Raw genomic sequence first — 14,763 nt, 5'->3', positions numbered from 1 at the left:
CTGAGTCACATCCCAGTCACAGACCCTGACAGAGGCTGAAGCCGGTCCCCTGTGGGCACGGGTCCCTGTGCTGAGCGTCTGTCGCTCCCCTTGTGTCCCCTAGCTGTGAAGGAGGCCGCGGTGCAGCGGAAGCACAACCTGTACCGGGACAGCATGGTCATGCACAACAGTGACCCCAACCTGCACCTGCTGGCCGAGGGCGCGCCCATCGACTGGGGGGAGGAGTACGGCGACAGTGGTGGTGACAGGGGCGAGGGCAGCTGCAGCCCTGGCTCCCCGGAAGCAGCCACGCTCTCGGAAAAGCGACGGCGTGCCAAGCAGGTGATGTCTGTGGTCCAGGACGAGGACACAGGGCTGCCTTTCCAGGCTGGCTCTGAGCCGCCGTCACCTGCGTCCCCGGACAGTGTCACTGAGGTCCGTAGCCTGTTGTCCCAGGGTCTGCGAGCTGAGAGCCCTCCACCAGAAAGTTCCCTGCTCAATGGAGACCCTGCCCAGGAGAGTCCCCAGCCCACGGCGGCTCCCAGGGCCTCCTCGCCACCCGCCTCACCTGCTCGGCATCTCCCACCTGGAAAGGCTGTGGACCTTGAGCCCCCCAAGCCCAGTGACCAGGAAACAGGGGAGCAGGTGTCCAGCCCCAGCGGCTGCCCCCGCATCCACACCACCACTGAGGACAGTCTGGGGATGCAGACGGAGTTCTAGGCTGGTTGCCCCTTCTGCTGGACACGGCACCCGGCCCCTCCCTCTGAGGCGCTGGGGAGGGCACCCCATCTGTGCCCTGTGGTGGAGGCGGGGCAGGGTGGCGTGGCACCGTGGGGTGGGGCCCACCTGAGTCACTTTTCTGGGTTCAGTCCCTTCTCCCTGCCTTCTCCCTGCGGGCTGATCTCAGACGCAAGTTCTGGTCTTGAGGATTTCTTCTGTGCTGGGGGCTGGACACTCTGGGAGCCCCTCCGCCCGCCCTCCTGCTCTTGCCGTCCTCCTCGGGAGAGGGAGACTGAGCGTCGGGTGCTGCGCCAGGGAGCCTGGGAAGCTGGTGAATGGCCCCGCATGGCACCTGGCCTGTGGCACTGGGTGTCGGGGGGAGGCGGAGCACTGAGGCCCTGCCTCTTGTCCTGTCCCCTCCTCAGCCTCCCTGCCGGGCCCCAGAGGCTAGTCCCAGGGTGGATGCAGACCTGGCCGCCGCCGGCTGCACTGAGGGAGGCGGAGGGGGCTCTTCAGGCCTGAGCAGGCGGGGGTGCTGGAGGAGGGGGAGGTGTTGGGGCTTCTCAGGGGAGAGGGGCTAGGGCCTGGGTGGAGGAGAAAGGCCTAGAATGTGCTGGTCTGTGGCGGGGAAGTGTCCCGAGGGGAGGAAGTAGGTGGCCTCTGGAAGAGGTTACAGTCACCTGAGCAAGAAGCCGAGATGGCAGAGTGAGGGCTGCTGGAGCCAGAGTGGGGGGCTCTGTAGCTCCCCATCCCTCCCAGGCCTTCCTGCTCCCCTGTGTCCCCACTCATTCAGAGGCAGGGCTCAGGGGCTGGATTGTGCCCACCGGAGCTGGAAGGGGCTCCCCAGGGACAGAGGGAGGGCTCCTGAGAACCCCCAGGATCTGGAGTCATCTGAGCTTGGCCTCATCCTAATCTCCAGGCCTCTCCCCCAGTGTCCCTGTGAATCACTGTGGGCTTAGCCACTGTCCCTTCCATCTATTCCTGGTGTGAGGGGCAAGTCCCTCCCCAGGGTCTCCCCTGTCACTGTGAGGGGAGGGTGGGTTGGGCAGGAACTATCTCTGCCATGTCCCTGGGTGGTCGTGTGTCCCCAGCCCTGCAGCCTCCATGCCCTGGACGTACTTCCCAGGGCAGGGGCCTTAGACCCCCAGGATGGCGCTCACAGGTGCTCAGGGACCCCCAGTCCCCAGCTCTAATCTTGGTCACGTCACTAACCTCTTCCGATCTCTCCTCTAGTGCCTTGGGGGTTTCAATCATTGTTCCCAGATATGGTATCAAAGATCCTATGCAAACTGTTATAAGCTTCGCTAATCAATAAACGCTTTATTTAAAGCTACTTCCCTGTGTGTTGCTGGTGCGGGGCGTGGGAGGGGGGACCTGGCTCCAGGGCCTGTGTCTAGGAGTCTCCTTGGGGCTGGGGCTGGGGCTGGGGCTCTGTGTCTCGGCTTCTGGGCTCTTCACTTCACCGAGTAGCAGCAGGTCTCTGGTCTGTGTTCCAGTAGCCTCCCATTGATAGAGGAGGAAACTGAGGCTCAGAGAGACACCTGTCCAGGCTCATGGAGCTCCTATCCTAGGGGACTGTCCTCATGGCAACTAGGGTGTCCTCAGCCAGACCTGTGCAGGGTGCTGCTCAGCAGCACTGGGTGACAGTAAGGCCCAGAGGGATGGAAGATGTGTTGAGGCCAGTCAGGGCCCGGGTGTCCACCCTAGGGACTGGCCCAGGCTCATGCTGGACACAAACGGCCACACCACCTCTTCAAGACCTGACCACGTGCCAGTGTTTGAGGAACACTTCTGTAGGCTGTGGGGGCCAGGAGACTCAGGGCAGCTCTAGGCCCAAAGGGGTGGGGCACCCTAGCTGAGATGACGCGCACAGGGACACCCGGGCCCTCTGCAGCCGGCAGGGTGGGGTGCTTCCTCTGTGGGTAAAACGTGTCCCTTTGGCAAAGGCGCCAGAAACGTGCAGTGGAGAAAAGAGCCTCTTCCACAGACGTGCTGGGACTCTGGAAATCCACAGGCACAAGGTGAGATTGGACCCCACCCTCACCGCAGGCGACCGGCATCAGACCCTGTCCTACCTGGAGGAAAAGCCACTCATCGTCATGTTGGCGTAGGAACCAAATTCCTCCAGTGCCAGAAGTCAAATCGAGACTCAATAAATGGGATGGTATCAAACAAGAGTTTCTTCACAGCAAAGGAAACAAGGACATGAAGAGAGAGCCTACAAAGGGCAGAAAATCCTGCCACCCGCACCTCCGACAGCATCAGTCCCCAGGATGTATGAAGAACTCGAGGCTGTGGCTCGGCGGTAGAGTGCTCACCTCGCATGTGTGGGACCCTGGGGTCGATCCTCAGCACCACATAAAATAAATGAGTGAAATGAGGTGTTGTGTCCAACTACAACTAAAAAATAATTAAAAAAAGAACTCAAAAAACATAACTCCAAAAAACCCCACAAATAATCCTGATCAACAAAGGAACTGCACAGACACTACACAGAAGAAGAAATATGGTCGGTCAACAAATATTAAAAAATGTTCAACATCACTAGCAATTACTGAAATGCAAATTAAAACTACACTGACATTTCATCACACTGCAGTCACAATGGCAATTATCAAGCATACAAGTCACAATTAGCGTTTCGAGGAAGTGGGGATAAGGCACACCCGTACACCTGGTGGGACTGCAAGCTGGTGCAGTCACTCTGGAAAGAGCATGGAGAGTCCTCAGAAAACTTGGAACAGAACCACCACTTGACCCAATTATATCACTCCTCTGCATTTACCCAAAAGACTTAAAATCAGCCTACTATAGTGATGCGGCCACATCAATGTCTACAGCAGCTCAGTTCACAATAGCTAAGTTATGAAACCAACCTAGGTGCCCTTCAGCAGATGAATGGATAAAGAACATGTGGTACATATACACAAAGGAATACTACTCAGTCATAAAGAAGGATGAAATTATGGCATTTGCCAGTAAATGGATGGTGCTGGAGACTATCATGCCAATCCCCCAAAACCAAAGGCCAAGTGTTCTCTGTGACATGCAGATGCTGACCCACAATAGGTGGGGTGAGGGGGAATGGAAGTTCACCAGATTGGATGGGGGACTGGGAGGAGGGAGAGGAGATGGGAATGGGAAAGACAGTAGAATGAATCGGACGTCACTTTCCTCCGTCCCTATATGGATACACGACCAGCATAATGCCTCACCACGTACAGACACAAGAAAGGGAAGTTGAGCTCCATGGGTGTGCAATAGATGACAATACAGTCCACGGTCACATGTAACTAAAAAAAAAACAGAAAAAGTGAAAAACCAAAACCATGTCCCGATTGGGTGCCATGGGGGATGTTGGCTCCCTGGTCAGCCTGGCCTGGTGGCCTGGGGCTTAGGTCCCACCCTCTCTCAGTCAGCAGGGCTGGGATGCACATGGGGCCACAGGGTCAAAGGCCAGGGCTCAGCTGTGTGTCACTGCTGTCCTTACAAGTTTCTAACTCAAGCTCCTCGGCCAGAAGAGGGACAGAACACCTGTTCTCTGGCCCTCGTGAAGATTAGGGAGCCACAAACACGTCCTCCAGGTTACAAGTCTGAGGCTCGTCTGGGCAACTTAGACCTTGCCTCAACATAAAAAGAAGAAGGGCTGGGGGTAGCTCAGTGGTAGAGCCCTGGGCTCAGGCCCGAACGGCAAAGCCTCCAGAAAGTGGGCGGCTGCCTCGGCCTGGGGCCTCGGTCTCCTCTGGACCAAGCTGAAGCCAGGAGCCTGGGGGGCGGGGCGTCAGAAGTCCCCAGGAGAAGACAGGGAAGAGGCACCCAGCTCCCAGAGTCCTTGGAGAGCAGGACTCCCAGGGTGAAGTCGTTTACTCTGTCCTGTCCAGCACTGCAGGACGGATGGTCCCGGCGAGGCAGAGAAACGGAGGCCAGGAGGTGCGGGGCTCTTCCCACCACCCAGGCCCGGCTCCTCCCCAGCCCTCTCCGGTGCTGTACCTCAGGCGAGCACTCAGCGCCCCCTGGTGGCCACCAGCTGAAGCCGGCAGGGCACCGTCCACACTGGATGCAGGTGAAGCAGCAGGCCTGAAGCTGGCCGGGCTCGCTGGGTGAGGCCCAGGTGCCCTGAGCAGCTCAAAGCAAGGGTGGCCCTTGGCTCAAAAAATCTGCCAGGAAACACATAATAAAGGTGCACCTCTGCCTCGGGTCCAAGGGCGCAGGGCTCTCAGGTTTCCATGATCCGTCAGCACCATGGTGCAGGTTTGGGAGTCAGGACGTCTGTGCTCAAAGCCAGCTCCACCAGGTCCCAGTCATATGTCCGGCACCACCCCTCAGCCTCTGCTCCCTTGTCTGGGGTAACACCAATGCGTGTTACCCCAACACGACCCACCCACTGAGCGTCCCCGATCATGGAGAGGGGCTGTCCCGGCTCTGGCTCCCCTCCCCCCCCACGCAGCAGTGCCCTTCTCCCTTTCCTTTCAGCTGAGGTGCACCCGCTCCTGGACTCGTTCCCTGGTTGAGCTGCTCTTCTCCTGACCCAGTCCCCTCCCCTTCTGGGCTCCCAGGAGGTCCCACGGATGACATGGGCCAGGAGCTCACCGATAGGTTTATTGATGTTCCTGCTTTGGGTGGAGCTGCGCGGGGTGAGGAGCTACAGATGTGCAGCGTGGGTGGGGCATGCACAGGGAACAGCAGAGGGGAGGCCCGCGACCCAGGCCTGCACGGCTCACCCCTCCCCAGGACATCCCCACTCCAGGCCAGGACAGCTGGCACGTCCCACAGGTGAGAATGGCAATCCCACAGGCGGATGGCCGGGAGGTGGAGATTTTCCACTTGGCCAGGGTGCTCATTCCCCAGGCCAGGTGGTGGCACAGCCACCTGTCCACTCCCTGGACCCTGTCCTCGTGCTACCAGGGCTGGTCCCCAGTAGAGCCATGCATGCCCCCCCTTCAGCGTTTGGACTAGCTCTGCCACGGGTTGGGAGTGCCTCCACCTGGCCCGACCCGCAGGCGGCTCACGGCTGGGGGCACACAGGTGGTGGAGAGAAGCCCAGGAGGGGGCTCACCCCAGCGTGGGTGGCGCAGGGGTGAGGGGCACCCTGGGCCTGTGGTGGTGGAGGCGGTGCCGAGGGCCCCTCAGCTGCTGTGGTAGATCCGGAGGCGCTGGGCAATCTCCTGGCGGCACAGTGGGCAGGTGCGCAGCGGCTGGCAGCACTGCTGGCAGCAGCAGACGTGGCCACAGGTGAGGAAGACCATCTGGGCCTGAGGGAAGAGCGGCCGTGTGGGTGGGGCCCTGCTGGGTTCTCTGGGATGGACGCCACTGAGTCCCAGCCCCTGGGACCTAACCTTTAATATCTGGTGCCATGGTCACCATGAGCTATTCAAATATCATAGAGATAAATGCCACAGGTCATAAAAACTTAGTTGTTACGTTTGCAGTTTTGTGTCTACTTCTCTATGTTTTGTAAATAACATGTGAAAGCCCAGAACCCACCCCCACCCCTTTCCTTAAATAAAGTTTCTTGGCCTCTGTCCGTGTGGCAGCTGTGTGGGGCCCTCTGCAGGACCATGGCTTGCTTAACCAGCCCCCGCTCCTGGGCACTGAGGTCCCTGGCGGTTCTTTTCAGTGTTGGGAGGGAGCCCAGCCTGTGCCGGGCAAATGCGCCACCGCTGAGCTCCCGCCCGTGTTTGCAGTCCTCGCGGTGCGTGTGCTTGGCCAGCTGGGCTCTGGTCCGTGAGCAAGAGTGCTGTGCCTGTCCCAGGCTCTGCCCTAGCATTTCTTGCTCGGAACACACCCTTAGGAGATGGCCATGGCTGTGCTCCAAAGCCTTCACAGCCGTCTGCCATCTGCAATGTTGAACTGGGCCAGAGAGCCGTGGTCCATTTGCACTATGCCACTCCCTGGCTACATTAATGACCAGGGGACTGTCACACTGCTAACAGAGCTGCTTTTATAAGTAGTATCCCCTGGTGGCGGCAAGTGAGAATTGATAGTTTATACACTTGTTTAATTTCCGAAGAAAGTGTTAATTCTGCAACAATTTTTAAAAGGTGATTTTTAAAGAGACTTGGCAGGGAAAATCCTGTTGTTGATATTTCATGACCTGGGAGAATTCCCTAATATATTTATTAAGTTGGGGAAAAAAACCTTCTTATGAAAAAAAAAAGAAAAATGTTCAGAAAATAATGTTAGCATTACTCATATTTTGGTCACGGGACCATGGGTCATTTTTGTTTCCTTTTAGTTTCCAAAATGTCTGATGAATATAGTATACTTCTGTAACCACAGGAAACTGTTGGGAAATGACGCACAGGTCTGGAGGGGCTGAGGAGGACGGCTGTGGGCATGGGGCAGTGGGCGGCTAGGTCGGTCCGGCACCCTAGTGGCCCTGCCTGGTGGCCCCAGACTCACCTCGCGTTCCAGGCACACAACACACTCGGGGGCCTGCGGCTGCAGCTCAGCAGGGGGCGCTGATGGTCTCACTGGCTCAGGAGGCTCCTGGGGGTGTGTGGGGGACTCCAGGGACCCGAGGACCTCTCCCTTGGGTGGTTCCAGCTCTGGGGAGACGAGAGGGACAGGCTGAGCCAGGGGGTCATCCCAGGGCGAGGATAGGGCTGTTGTGATCTCTGAGCTGGGGACAGCCTCCCCACCATGCCCTCTTATTCCTCCTCTCTGAGCCTCATCCCCTGTTTCCCCACCTGTGAAACAGGAGTGAGCTTCTGCCTGGCTACCTCATGACGCTACCAGGCATGGCCACCGTGCTTAACTCATAACTCAGCCACTCTGCAGCAGAGATGAGAAATCTGAGGCTCAGAGGGAACACCGCTTGCTGGGAGCCACAGTGCCACCTTGTGGTGGAGCGCAGAACAGAGGCCCTTGGTTAGGGGCTGAGCTTTGAACTACCAGGCTACCCAGGAGACTGCATGGGCTGCTGCCCATCAGGAGACACGAGAGGCCCCCAAAGCTGCTTCTCTGATCTTCCCCCCACCCTTGAACCAGCAGAGCTTCCAGCTGCCCACTCTGCCCCGAGCCAGCCCCTGCCAGGGCCAATCAGCCAGCCACTCATACGGTTGGGGCTCTGTTAGGAGAAGCCCTGGAGAAGGCCTGGGGTTGGTACCTGGCTGTATCCTGGCCTTGGCCAGCAGCTCCTGGACTCTCTGTAGGATCTCATGCTGCAGGCCAGCTTCTGAGACGCCAATCTGCGGCAGTTCAGAAAAGAGCAGACTGTGACTGGGGCTGAGCAGGAGGAGCCTGCTCTGCTGGGTGGAGCTGCCCGCGAGGCCCCGGCCCATAGGGAGCCTCTGGTACCTTTGGTTGGAATGTGGCAGACCAGGCTCGGGGTCAGCATCAGGCAGTGCCCAGACAACTGTGAAGGTGACTGGCTCAGGTCTAGGGGCACTGATCAGTGTGGCAGGGGGAGAAACTGAGGCCCCAAAGGACACCAAGACTAGTAACAGCTACAGCTCATCAAATACTGTCCAGTGCTAGGGATTACACAAACGATGTCACTTGAATAACCAGGTGACAGGGAGAGAAGCCACAGTTGAGCCAAGCTGCAGAGAGGCAGCTGTGCCTGGCCACACAGTCCCTGGGCTCCCAGAGCCCAAGTGGCATGGCCCAGGACCCTTCAGTGCCATCTCGTCCTCTGTCTGCAGGAGAGACAGGACACAGAGTGGAAGAGAGCAGGGACTCGGGGCCAGACCACCTGAGGTCAAGCCCTAAGCTTGCTCAGGGGGCTCAGTTTCCCCATCTGAAGTTGCCAAGGATGGCGGCACCTGTCTCAGGGGCTGCCGGGAGAGCGAGTCATCAAGTTCGGGTCTGCAGACTATCGGAGTCTTGCCTGGGAAATGCAAGCGTCCACCAGGAAGACGGCAGCAGCCATCGGGTCATTCTATTTTAAGCAGCACGTGGGCTAACTGGACATACAGAGCTTGACTCACACCCAGAACTTGACTGGGGCTCAGGCAGTGCTGTGGCCATGGCTGTGATGCCAAGGGGCAGGCTAGGGGCTGGACCAGACCACCCCCAAGGACATGTGTTGACACTGAAGAGCACACATAGGCGGCTGGGGACAGATGAGGTAGGCATGAGGTCATCTGGACACAAGGAAGCCCTGGGCCATTTAAGCATGACTGGCCCTACCACATTGAATGAAAAGCAATCAGCCCTTGCCTCTGACCTCCTCAGGGGCCGCTGCACCCACCTTGGCCAGGTCCCCAGGGCTCATGCGGCTCAGCATGTCCAGTGAGATGCGGTGGTGGGCGAAGATGGGCAGGTAGTGCTCGGCAGAGAGCTGCACCAGCAGGGCCACCAGCTGGCGCTCCATGCCTTCCTCCTGCAAGACACACCCGAGCAAGGCCAGGGTGCCCACGTGGAGAAAGGGAGAGCCATTCCATCTGTCAACTTGAGGTAGTGAGCGACTTAAATGTCCACCGCAGTGGAACTGTTAAAATACACCAGGGTTCACTGCACACGGGACACCACGGAGCCTGGGGTGATGGGGCAGCACTGCGCGTGGGTGGGAGAGCTGTCTGTCACAGCTGCCAAAACTGAGGGTACTGGGCTTTTATTATGTATTTTATTATGTATTTAAAAAGTGTGCGGGGCTGGGGCTCAGCAGTGGAGCACTCGCCTAGCACGTGAGAGGCCCTAGTTCGATCCTCAGCACCACATAAAAATAAGTAAATAAAGGTATTGTGTCCAACTACAACTAAAAAATAAATATGAAAAAGTGTGTGTGCGCCTGTGAGCGTGACAGAGAGGAGGGAGAGGAGAGAGGAGGGAGAGACCTCGGTCTGTCCTGCCCCTGCAGGGCTCATGGTCTCTGCCTGCAGGACGGTGACGGGCACCCTGTTTTCTCCCTCTCCAGGGTGAATGGACTCTCACTCTCATTTCTGTTTCTAAAGGGTCCTGGCACAAGAGCGTCACCAGAAAAATGAACTGAATTAAACTGGAGTGACCAGCAGCAGGGCAGGGCTGAGGCTCTGCGGCTCCTCTGGAAGGATCCCTGCTGGCCCCCAAACCAGAGGGCAGCGGTGTTCTTACCTGTAGCTTCAAGGACAAGGGCTTCTGGTTCAGAAGTCGCTGATACTGGATGAGCCAGTAATTTTCCTGCTTGGTTTCACTTTTGGCTTCTAACTCCGTCTGCCAAGAATGGAAACAGTCAATGTTAGTTACAAACCAGAAATAAAAACTAACACTGCCAGGCGTCCTGGCCCCTGCTTGTAATCTCAGCAACTTGGGAGACCAAGACAGGAGGATCACAAGTTTGAGGCCAGTCTGGGCAACTTAAGGAGACCCCATCTCAAAATACAAAAAGGGCTGGGATGTGGCTCAGTGGTAGAGCACCCCTGGGCTCAATTCCCAGTACTGGAAAAAGAAGGAGCAGGGGTGGGGGTGGAGGTGAGGAGGAAGAAGAAGAAGAAGAAAAAAACAAAGTGTAATGACAAAGACAGTTGTGAACTGCATTCCTCTGGGCAGATGGTGGCACCTGGTAGTTCACAAAGGGCTGCCCCATCACTTGTCCCACCATTCATTTAACCCACTGAAACCAAGAAGGCTGGAAGCCTTGCCTTTCCCAGCTGTGGCCAGGGATAATTCTGGAGAAGGTGACAGATGCTTGATGCCACACACCTGCACCTGAGCCCCCTGCCACCTGGTCCCACACTCTGCCACTGCCTCTAGAGAGATGCCCTCTTCTCTGCTGGTGGGAGAGCAGGCCTATGCAGCCCTCTCTGTCCCCAGAGAGCTCAGACTGCCCCGGGCACCAGGCAGGGCGCAGGCTCCTTAGGACTCTCCGGTTTCTGGGGAGGGCTTTGCCGTGGGGCAAGTCTGAAGACTCAGGAACGTGCCAGGGGCGGTGCCCTCACGGTGCCTTTTGATAACCATCATCAGTGCTGTTCTGGGCCAGCACTGCTCTAGGTGAGTCACACCAGTGCCTTCCACAGGGACAGCCCCAGCCGGGGCCTTTCTAGAGCACTGTGCGCTAGAAGACAGATTCTGCCTCACAGGGAGGAAGCTGAAGCCGCGAGACAGGGATCCCCTGCGCTCAGGGCCTGGAGGCTGCAGCCCCTCGGGAGCGGCTCCACACGGGCCTCTCCCCACACACTTGGGCCTCATGTCCCAGGCAGGCCTTCCTGGGCCTTGCCAAGCTGTCCCTGGCCCTCCCTGGCTGAGGGCGTACCTCCGTCCTACACCTGTGGCCCCGAGTGCTCCGCTGGGTGGTGCTGCCCCCTCCCTGGGGAGGCCCCAGGGCTGCGAGAACAGAAGCACCAGGCCACAGCATATGGCTGGCACTGCACGCTGCCGGGCCACCTGTCACACATGCACACGGTGTGGGCGGTGGTGGTGAGGCCTCACGGGGAGCAGGCAGCGTCTGATTGGCACAAACACGCCACCTGGGCTTTTGCTGGGCTCTGGAAGTTGACGGTCTCACTCTTCCCGATCTGCACAGGCGCGGCCCAGAATGGAGCTCGGTGCGGTCACAGTGACTCGACAAAAACTGGGTCTTTTTCAGTCCCAGCTGGTGGGCCTGGCTTCTGTCCTCACTGCCCGGGTGCCCAAAGGGTCTGCAGGAGATAGCCACTGTAGGCTCCGCCACCCCGACAGGCCTCAGAATCAAAGCCATCTGTGCAGAGGGTCTGGCCTCCTGCCCAAAGCTTATTCAGCCACCCGCCCTAGAAGTGGGGTGTCCTCTCCTGGAGGCAATCCTCATGCTGTCCCCAAAGCCTTAGCTACAGGGCTGGGGCTCGATGGCAGAGCGCTCGCCTAGCCTGCATGAGGCACTGGGTTCGGTCCTCAGCACCACATAAAAATAAATAAAGTTATGACAAGTAAAAAATATACATATGAAGATGTTACTTTAGAAAAGAGTCCTTAGCTACAAAGACACTCAGAGACCATTGTTGACAAAGACTAAAAAACTGGTTAATAGAAGCCTGATCAAATGACAGCTTGTCCCAGTGCAGCCGCGAATGGAACTCAGTGGGTCACTTGAATGACGTGAAGGCAGGCTGGGTATTTTGTTTTTTATATTTTTAGTTGTACTTGGACACGATACCTTCACTTATTTATTTCTATGTGGTGCTGGGGATCAAACCCAGGGCCTTGCCGCGGAGCCCCCGCCCCAGCCCCGGCTGGTCATTTTGAGAAGGGGTCTCTACACAGCCCAGACTGGTCAGCTCCTAGGTTCAAGCGAGCCTCTCATCTCAGCCTCCCAAGGAGCTGGGACTCAGGTACACGCAGCCCCAACGTGGGCCTCTAGAAATGTGCGTCAGGAGCTGGAGTCCACATCCAGGCACCAGAAGGGCTGCTCCTCTGTCCTTCCCGCCTTTCCTTCTACGGGGCCCCATTACCCGAGCAATGAGAGTGTTTTAGAGACGCAGCTCGAGTGTGGGAGAGGACAGCCATGGGTGGGGGAGGACACTGTGTGTGTGAGAGGTCACCCGTGTGTGGGAGGACACCGTGTGTGGGAGAGGACACCATGTGTGGGAGAGGACACCATGTGTGGGAGAGGACACCGTGTGTGGGAGAGGACACCGTGGGTGGGGGAGGACACCGTGGGTGGGGGAGGACACCTGCTGGACCGAGGCCAAGCACATACCAGGATCTCGCGGAGCTCCTCCTCCCGTTGCTTCTTCTCTTTGAGCAGCTGCTGCAGCAGGGAGCTGAGTGCCCGGCGCTGCCCCGAGACCACTTCCTGCAACATAAGTCGGCCCCTGAGCTGCCGCGAGCGAGCGCCCAGCGCCAGGGCCGGGTGCGCCACACTGCTGTCACTCGTTCTCAGCTCAGTTTGAGGCTCTGCCCGATGCCTCTCGGCGAGTTGGGGACACAGCCAAAAGGCCCCTCTGCCCTGCGTCCCACTCCCCTTCCTCCCAAGCCCCCGTCTCCCTTCCTGAGCTTAAGCCAGGCATGGGACCCCAGTGACTGATGGCGATGAGTGGGAAGAAACGTCCAACAAAAAATGATGGGCCACCGGCCTCACTGACCACAGAGCACGGGCAGAAGCAGGGCGGGGAGCGCCATGTGAGGAAGGCTGCCACATGGAGGCACATGCAAACCGGAGCCCGTATCGTGTCCCTGCCACTCATCCTCTTACCTCTGGGAGCCCCAGGGGAGCCCTGGCAGTGGGGGCCCCTCCAGCAAGGACAAGGGCACCACCAAGCGTAGTGGTGACAGTTTCTGAGTAACCCCAGCCCCTCATCTCTTAAGCTCACAAAGGGCCTTCTCTGCCTCACCTTCTCTGATGGCCAGTGACATAGACTGGCCCTGAGTGATTGCTTCCACCTTGGGGTGGGTAGAAAGGGAGGCCCAGGGTGGGCAGTGACGTGCCCAAGGTCACACCGTACCTCTGGACAGGGCTGAGGGCAGGACTCCAGGACCCAGCATCCTCACTGTATTGAGAAGCTCACACGACAACTGGAGCCCCTCCACTGAGTACGACGGGGACAATGACAGATGCAGGCTCTGTCTGGGAGCCTGGCATGGGCACATATCCTCACAGGCCACCCCTCCAGCCCCTTAGTGAGCACCTGGGGAGTCTGGGGTCCAGAGAGGGGAAAGGAAAGCCCTCCTCTCCACATGCCAAGCCACATGGCAGATCCCAGCTGTCCAGTCCAGACTGCTGTCCGCCACCCCCTGCTGTCCTCTCGCCTCTGTGACAGGACACCTAGGTTGGCACACACAGATGCTGCCTACAGACAATGGCACAGAAATAGCTGGTCATCTTCTCCAGACATCCTTGGGACACCAAAAACTCCCTTCTGCAGAGGCCCAGGGAGTGGGACCAGTGGCCCAGAAGCATGGCTTAAGGAGACAGAACTCAGCAGCCACCCTCTCCCAGTAAAGGAAACGCAGAGCGGCGGTGATGAAGCCCTCCTTCCTCTGACCCTCCTGCCTAGCACCAGCCCCACTGGCCTGGCTCGAGCTGGACCGCCTGGAGCTGGGGCTTGGTCCCACTCCCCTGTGCTGATGAGCAGTGGCCACGGGCCGGCCGGGAGGGAGCGCTGGGAGTCTGGCTGGCTGGGCTGGGGAGGGAGGGTGACAGGCAGGGAGCCCTACGTACCTGCAGTGCCTCTGTGTCCAGGGATTTCCTCTTTAACTCCAGCTGTGTCAGCTGCAATAACTCAGTTTCTATTAACCTAATCTAGACAGAAGACGAGACAGGGGGTTTTATTTGCGTTAACCGTGGTTCTATTTTGCGTTGCCGACCTCTGGTGGCCAGATGGGGCCTCAGAAACCCTTCTAGGGGAGGCTGGGGGCTCTGGAAGAGGGGGACCTGAGGGCCTTGGAATCTCACCAACAGCACGGAGGGCAAACAGGATCCGCTTGCCACAGCTCTGCTGCCTTGTTACATGGACATGCTGTCTGAGTCCAAGAGTCCAGCACAAGGCCTGTTGCAGAGCCGGCCGACACCCAGTAAAGAAGTGTGGGATAAAGAAGGGCTTCCTTCAGAGCCAGGGAGAGTAGGAACAGATACACAGTCCCCTGAGCAGACTTTCTTGCTTCCTCCCCATGGCAGAGGGCCTCAGAAGGGAAGGAAGAACTAACGGTGGCGGCTGACCATGGAGCATCCACTGAGTGCAAGCCTGCTGTGCTTTATCTGCACCATTCATTTTCTTTTTGCAGAGCTGGGGATAGAACCCAGGGCCCAATACCAGTGAGGCAAGCCCTCTTCCACTGAGCCACATCCCTGTCCCTCTCTGCATCATTTAATTAGTTGTTCTCTGCTTGTTCGGATATATTATGTCTCCATTTTACAGACAAGAAAAAATTGAGGCTCAGAAGGTTACGTAACTTGCCCAAGGAACAAAGCAGGTAAGTGAGAGCACTTTCCCTGGGATGCCTGCTCCAAGCTGAAGAGCTGGCCTGGGGGGTCACAACCACCCACCTACACTGAGCATGTCTGGGGTCAGGTCCCACAGTAGTGGCTTTACCCTGTGCCTATGACCCTCTGACCCCACTAACCCCTGGTCAGAGGAATGAGCTTCATTTCCGGCAATGTGGGGTTGAAATTAAATAGGGAAATTAAAAAGGATAGGTTGGTTTTGGCCAAAGAGGAAAGAAATAGAAAGG

General features: G+C 57.9%; 2 protein-coding genes across 8 annotated transcripts in view; one reads left to right on the top strand and one right to left on the bottom strand.

Moving 5' to 3' along the window:
• Niban2 (niban apoptosis regulator 2) overlaps positions 1 to 2,032 on the top strand; it is a 47,654-nt gene extending 45,622 nt beyond the window's left edge. Inside the window, exon 14 of the mRNA XM_046451752.2 lies at positions 104 to 2,032. Coding sequence (XP_046307708.1) covers positions 104 to 699 — 596 coding nt within the window. The 3' untranslated portion in view covers positions 700 to 2,032. The remainder of the gene's footprint in view (positions 1 to 103) is intronic.
• Positions 2,033 to 5,278: 3,246 nt separating this feature from the next.
• The window catches only part of Lrsam1 (leucine rich repeat and sterile alpha motif containing 1), a 35,776-nt gene continuing 26,291 nt past the window's right edge, over positions 5,279 to 14,763 (bottom strand). For 6 of the 7 annotated variants that reach the window (XM_046451355.2, XM_046451356.2, XM_046451357.2 and 3 more), the window contains 7 exons: positions 13,754 to 13,834; positions 12,293 to 12,388; positions 9,736 to 9,834; positions 8,894 to 9,025; positions 7,808 to 7,889; positions 7,102 to 7,247; positions 5,279 to 5,951 (listed from right to left, as the gene is read on the bottom strand). In XM_046451355.2, the coding sequence (XP_046307311.1) occupies positions 5,826 to 5,951; positions 7,102 to 7,247; positions 7,808 to 7,889; positions 8,894 to 9,025; positions 9,736 to 9,834; positions 12,293 to 12,388; positions 13,754 to 13,834 (762 nt within the window). In that variant the 3' untranslated portion in view covers positions 5,279 to 5,825. The remainder of the gene's footprint in view (positions 5,952 to 7,101; positions 7,248 to 7,807; positions 7,890 to 8,893; positions 9,026 to 9,735; positions 9,835 to 12,292; positions 12,389 to 13,753; positions 13,835 to 14,763) is intronic. The other variant, XM_046451359.2, reaches the window with a different exon arrangement.

Source organism: Marmota monax, unplaced genomic scaffold (genome assembly GCF_021218885.2).
Source record: "Marmota monax isolate L192 unplaced genomic scaffold, Marmota_monax_Labrador192_F-V1.1 WCK01_AAM20220418_F8-fsc00020, whole genome shotgun sequence".
NCBI lineage: Eukaryota > Metazoa > Chordata > Mammalia > Rodentia > Sciuridae > Marmota > Marmota monax.
The sequence above is the reverse complement of the archived record's forward strand: the minus strand, read 5'-3'. Positions and strand labels throughout refer to the sequence as shown.